The sequence below is a fragment of the Aplysia californica genome, unplaced genomic scaffold (genome assembly GCF_000002075.1).
Source record: "Aplysia californica isolate F4 #8 unplaced genomic scaffold, AplCal3.0 scaffold00205, whole genome shotgun sequence".
NCBI classification, from domain to species: Eukaryota; Metazoa; Mollusca; class Gastropoda; order Aplysiida; family Aplysiidae; genus Aplysia; species Aplysia californica.
This window is the reverse complement of record NW_004797475.1, coordinates 409,934-416,171: the sequence shown is the minus strand read 5'-3', so window position 1 is coordinate 416,171 and position 6,238 is coordinate 409,934. Positions and strand designations below refer to the sequence as shown.

The following is a 6,238-nucleotide window of genomic DNA, read 5'->3' as shown; positions in this document are numbered from 1 at the left end:
TCTCTCTCTCTCCCTCTCTCCTTCTCTCCCCCCTCCCTCCCTCCGGTGAAATGAGGTATTCATTCACATTTATTGTTTGATACTCCTCAGCAATGCAACTGAGCACATCACAGAGTCCTCCAATTTCATATTTCTGAAACGTCTGTGTGAGATCTTGCTTGAAATCGGAAAGCAGCTGTGTACACTCTGGGTAAGTGAATGTAAATTGTTTTGCTGTTAGAAATACGGTAAATGTTTGGTCAAGTGATCAAAATGTAATCAGCAGCACACTTTCCAATCATCAAATATGTTTGTGTTTGAGAAATAGGTTTGTCTGAGATTAGTTTGTTTGATCTGTAGTAGGTTATTGTTTTAGATTGAAACATTGGCAGAGTGCCTGAAATTCGTGAAAGTTTAATTCTGGGTGGATTCTGTCATTAATAAATGATATGTTGAAAAGGAAAGAAAATTTTAATCTGTTGTTCTGTTGCAGAGTTGATGTAAATGTATAATGTTGAGTTCTTGATGAATTTTTAGTTCTATGGTTATGGTGCTCAGTCACTTAGACTAGTTGTCTCTACTTTGTTTACATCATTTAACCTGGCTTATTGTACTAATAAAGTAATGGTCTGCAACTCATTCAGGATGAAATGGAAATCACGTTAGTTAAAATTTGTTTAAAAAAATAAAGTCTTTTATTTAACGAAACTTGCTTTATAAGAATTCTTGTTGACTGTTGTGAAATTGAAAAGAAAATCGTTGTCTCTCTTCTACTTAGGGCTCTCAACACACGGAGGAGCAGGGACAGCCTCCGAACTTCCAGATGTATCTCAAGGCACTGATGGCCTTCACGCAGCACCCTAGTCAGGTCAGCAGATCTGCTCTCTTTCTTAACATCCCCTTTGCGGGGGTGATCTGGGCCCAATTTTAAAAAACATCTTTTACAGGCTGTTCACTAAGGATAAGCTTTGCACGAAAAAAAGTTTGCTAATTAAAAAAAAAAATTAATGTTTATTGAATTGTTTTTAATAGTTTGTTTTCAAACAAATAAAAACATAATTCTGATTTTTCTCTCATTTTATTGTCAGTTATGAGTTAAGCGTATGGTCTCAGGTTTTATCAATTTTTTATTGCGGAGGGGGGTGGGAATTCTTCTATTTCCATTATAACTAAGTGTTTCTCTGGGAATGGAAATTGAATCAACCGTTTTGCACGTTAGACAAATTTATGGTGTTGAAAGGGCCATTTAAACTCCTCATGATCTCCTAATTGATTGCAGAGTTTACGTCAGATGGTGTACTCCATGTGGCATATATTCCTGAGACATGAATTGGCCTCCAAAGACCCACTGTTTACGGAGATCATGCCCACTTTGATCCAGTGTGGAACGGTTTGTTTGCACAAGGTGAGTTGAAACAACATGCTTACTGAAATAAACATTTTGGCTTATTGTGTCAGGTTTTAAAGTGGCTGCAGGAAAAAAGTGTTTCAGCTCTTGAGCGTTTTGTTGGTTTTTACGTGTGGTATGCTCTTCTGGCTGCTTTTTGTTATTATTAATTTACTAGTCTGTTTTAAATAGGCTGTTGTTGTGTTAAGTTGCTGTAAATTAAGGCTCTGACATCTATCTTATAACGGTTAGACTTTTCAGTGTTGTACATGAAAGATGTGAGAATTTGATTCCCTCCCTAAGAAGCTATTTTATCTAAATAACTCCATTTATCAGCTGTATCCCATTTGGCCAGGGTTTGCCCTGATAGGCAATGTCAAGGTAGGCTGCTTCCTGAAGTATTTAAATTGTCAAAGCAGGTGTAAAATATTTACAATTAAAAAAAAAAAAAACTCAACTCTGCTGATTGACATGCGTATAAACTTTTGGGTTTTATCTATGTATTATGTTGTGATGAGTGCCAACACTATTCACAAAAGGGCTCTTTAATATCACATATAAGAATGGAATTTTTCTGTTTTAAATTTCAGGTGGGCTTTCCTAGTCAGCAGAATTCAGTGAGCTGTGAATACTCACGCATGGAGTTTGATACTGATGAAGAGTTCAATGTTGTTCTTTGCAGTGAGTTGCTCATTCTGTGAACTTGTTTTACCATGCTCTGAGAGGCTGCAGTTATCAAACCTATGTGAAAAAGTAAATATGGTACTCTACCAGTCATATAAAATTTCTTACAGTTGAATATTTGGGGGGGGGGGCTCTCGTGGCCTAGAGGTTAAGGTGTTGGCCTCTCATTCAAAGGTCCCGGGTTCGATTCCGGGTAGCGACCAAAAAATTTTCTTCTCTAAAATTGTCTCCTTTCACATCCTTTCCTGATCCCTAACAATGTTCTGTTGTCTGCTTTCATTTCCACTTTCTGCCCCCACCCCTCACCGCCTTTGCCCCCTCCTCTGGGCTCCTGACTCTTTCTGCAGCCTTTCTACTGCTACTCCTTGGCTCCTCCTAACTGCTGTCTTTCTGCCACACCCCTGATCTTCTGGTAGGAAAGATCTACACCTAGCCTTCTCGGACAAGGGCGAAAAATCTCGGAGGGCCCGTGTGCAAGTTGCGCACGTTAAAGATCCCTTGGTGGTCTAAAATCGATAAGAGTAGGCTTCGGCCGCCACCCGGGCAAAATTCAAAATTTCCTACCAACGAAAAAGTATTAGGTGTGTCCCGCGCGCTCATATGACCTTATGCAGTTGCGAGCGCCGTAAAACCCTATACTAAACAAACAAACGAATATTTGGGTAATTGGTTCTTGAATCCTTCTGTTTTTAGTGGTATTCAAGGGTGTTTAATTTCTCATTTTTCTTTTCAGAGAATTCTTTTCCGTTTTGAAATGATAAAAATATTTTTGCAAGTGCATTTGAAATTGAGGTTGTGGTCTTTGGGTTGAAATATTTGGTTCAGTTTTCTTGTACGCCCTACACCGTGCGCCTAAATATATGAAGGTTACCGTACGTCCTGCTTTTGATTTGTCAAGGACCATCTTGCTTACTTTTCATTTCTTACAAAAAGTGATTGTGTCTTCGATTATCTAATGGTTAGTCTAGCGGACTTGTAATCATGAGATTCCAGGTTTGGGGATGAATTTGCCCATTTGGCTCTCTTCTATCATAGATGGACGTTTTATTCAGAGGTTACGTCTCTAGAACAACCTTACAGTGTTGCAAGGGATGTCAGACCTGTACAATTTCACCTTATTGTTTGCAAAAAGTAATTGGTATTTCTTGTGTGATAGCTATGTTGCTAGACCCATGTGTGATCAAGCAGAACTGTATTGCTGGTGTTGGGGAGCTAGCTTCTTGTTGTGACTAAGTGTGTTGTGTCTGTTCCAGACTTGAGAATGTCAGTTGTAGACTCTATCCGCATGATGACCTTGATGGTTCCCAAGATGACCTTCTCTGTGGCTAGCTCGTGGCTGAAGGAGCTGTTGGCGAAGCCCATTGTGGTCGGAACTGGTGCTGGTAAGGATGAATAAGACCCTAGTTGTTGATAGTCTATATCAGTTTTGGGCTTCGTTGGCTTATTGGATTGTTATTGATGCAGCGGCTATCGGCCTTCCAAAGTTCCAGCCCATACTTCTTTAGCATGTATTGGAAGGCAAAGATTTTGCAAGAGTACAAGATTTTTTTTTTTGGTAAATAAAGAAGAAGCTTCATGTTCTGGTAATGCTCTTGATATTAAAGAATTTGCTTAGTGTATGTATTCGTCATTAATCCATCAGGGTCTTTAGCTTGTGCTTAAAAATGACAAAGTTTTTGCATGTACACATTTTTTTATTTCAGAAGGAAAAAATCTTTTATAACCTGTAATACTTTGGGTTTAGAAAATGTTGAAGAGTTATTCCAAATTTTGATGTTGGAACTGCAATGTGTTTTCTTTGTGCTGAAATTTTATTTTAATTTCATTTTTTTTCATTATGAATCAGATTCTGGAACTTGAGCTTCTAGATCAGATCAAGTTTCGATTATTGGATGGTTAGAATTTGTAGGGAAAAGCCTTTGTTCATCTCTGTGCATCTTGAATGTGTTTTCATTAGTCAGAAAGCAACTTATTTTTGTTTTGAAAACCCAGCAGTGGATTTTTTGAGGGCTCGTAAAAAATATTTCCTCTGTTAAACTGCTAATGTACGATAATAGGTCAATCAAGGTCATTGATGAGAGCTGCTTAGTTTGTCTCATTTCATTGTTAATTGTTGTAACCAAAACAACCTTTCAGATTACATGTATGTGCCAGTGCTGAAAATGTCTCTGAAGGACTTCAACATAAATACTTCGACATGGGAGAGCCTAGCTCCTAAGAGACCCAGCTGGAGAGAAGCAGTCATGGTGGTTATCAAATCATATGAGGTTTCATTAATAAGAAATACTCAAACCAAGAGAGAAGCCCTCATGCTCGGCACACCCACATGCAAAAGTAGAGCTTTTAAATGTTCAAAATATGGCAAACTTTTCTCTGCCAGTATTAGTCTCATCGGTCACAGCAGAAGCCACAAGTCTTCTTAACCTTTAATTCTTCTATTTCGGTGGAGAAACATTCTACTCTGGGAATGTATTGGTCATCGCCGGACATTGACGGACGAACTATTATTTTTATTATATGCAAGTAGAGTTAGTTTAACAGTAATTCTTTGGAGGAAATCAATTTCTTGCTTCGCTTCTATGAATAGGAAATTGTCATTCCAAACATTATGTGAAGGTTGAATTCCAAGTGAATCCCCTCCCCCCCCTCTCCAGACCCAGGTCTCACCCACTGTTCTTCCTCCAACTCCACAGATTCTGACAAAGGCATCTGCAACTTGAGCTCCCCATCCTTCATCGCCTGGGACGCCTGTTCAGTGTTCCTAGAGGCTGTCATGTCAAAAGTCTTTCTCGCTGATGCAGAAATGCCCAAGGTTGAAGAGGGCATTGATTTACTTCACAGTGTGTTATCCTATGAAATGCAGGTTTGTTTTTGTTTTGTTTCGGAATGCAAGTTTTTCCTTACCTTTTTGGGGGGGTTTTTTGGAGAGGGGGGGGACCTATGACTCTCTTTCTTTTTTACTTTTTGTTCTTACTATTTAGACTGTTTATGAAGTTTCTTGTTGCTCTCATCATACTGAGTGGTGTGGTAGCCTTGTGGTTAGGCTACCAGACCCGCAATCATGGGATTGTGGGTTCGGGGGCTTGAGCCTCAGCTTGGTCCAGTTTACATGAATTTCCTATTTGGTTCGGTCCTTTTGGAGATGGGCGTTAAATTCGGAGGTCCTGCTTCTTAGATAACCTAATAGTGTTGATGGGGGCGTTAAAAATGTACCATTTCACCATTTTTCATCATAATAAGCGAACAGTTTGTGGGCATTCCTGTGGGTTTTGCCCCTTCTATTGCTTTTCAGTGTTGTTAATTTCCTAACCTGTTCCTCATAAAATGTCGCTGTTACTGTGCTGGCTAACATAAACTACAACTCACCTGATCACGCTGAATTTTTTGTCTCCAGAAAAGATACTATTTTTTCATGAATCTTTTCCTAAAATTTTGGGATGGTGTACTCTGTGGTTCTTTTATATTTCTTTTCTGTGCTACAAGATTCTTATTTCTGTTGTCCAGTTTTAAAAAATATGTCTCTTATGGCACTCACTGGTTACTCCATACTCAACAACACGTTTGTGTTTGTCTCTCTGAACCATAAGTCATTAACATTGGCTGGAGAACATTATGACATAACTTGTCATTTTTAAATCAATATAAACTTCTAATAACATGTGTCCCTTATGCTGTCTGTGTATTACTGATTCATTACATTATGCGTTGGTGATTGGTGGGTGGTCTTTCTTTCTTATCAAACATCTATCGTCCTTATCTTCCCTTTCTTTTCTTTGTATGTTACTCTCTGGTAACACGTCTAAACGTCAGCACTTATACAACCTATTTTTGTTACAAATGCTATAAAACTCTTTTCTAAAACTAACCAAACTTACATTACACTGGGTTTTTTTCTGCGACAGGACCCTCTGATTTTGTCTGCGGTGCTGTCCTGCATCTCTGGTCTGTTCCCGTTCCTCACATTCACGCCACAGACTCTGCCCCGGGTGCTAGCCAGGGTGAGTAGTCGGTCAGCTTGAGGCGAATTGATGGTTGTTGCGGACAGTTAGTGGACATGTGGGCATTCTGGTGTGGTCTGCTTCTGCTGCTTTTTTAATTATTTTTTTCCTTCTTCCTAACTGTTCTCTGTATCTGTTTCAAAGGAAGTGTGGCAATCATCATACTACTGATTTGGGGGGGGGGGGGGGG

General features: G+C 39.2%; 1 protein-coding gene across 1 annotated transcript in view; it reads left to right on the top strand.

Annotated features, from left to right (window-relative positions):
* The window catches only part of LOC101855727 (exportin-5), a 40,628-nt gene that overhangs the window by 11,321 nt on the left and 23,069 nt on the right, over window positions 1–6,238 (top strand). Inside the window, exons 8-14 of the mRNA XM_005099193.3 lie at window positions 91–190; window positions 758–847; window positions 1,259–1,384; window positions 1,957–2,047; window positions 3,304–3,432; window positions 4,744–4,913; window positions 5,953–6,048. Of these exons, the coding sequence (XP_005099250.1) occupies window positions 91–190; window positions 758–847; window positions 1,259–1,384; window positions 1,957–2,047; window positions 3,304–3,432; window positions 4,744–4,913; window positions 5,953–6,048 (802 nt within the window). The remainder of the gene's footprint in view (window positions 1–90; window positions 191–757; window positions 848–1,258; window positions 1,385–1,956; window positions 2,048–3,303; window positions 3,433–4,743; window positions 4,914–5,952; window positions 6,049–6,238) is intronic.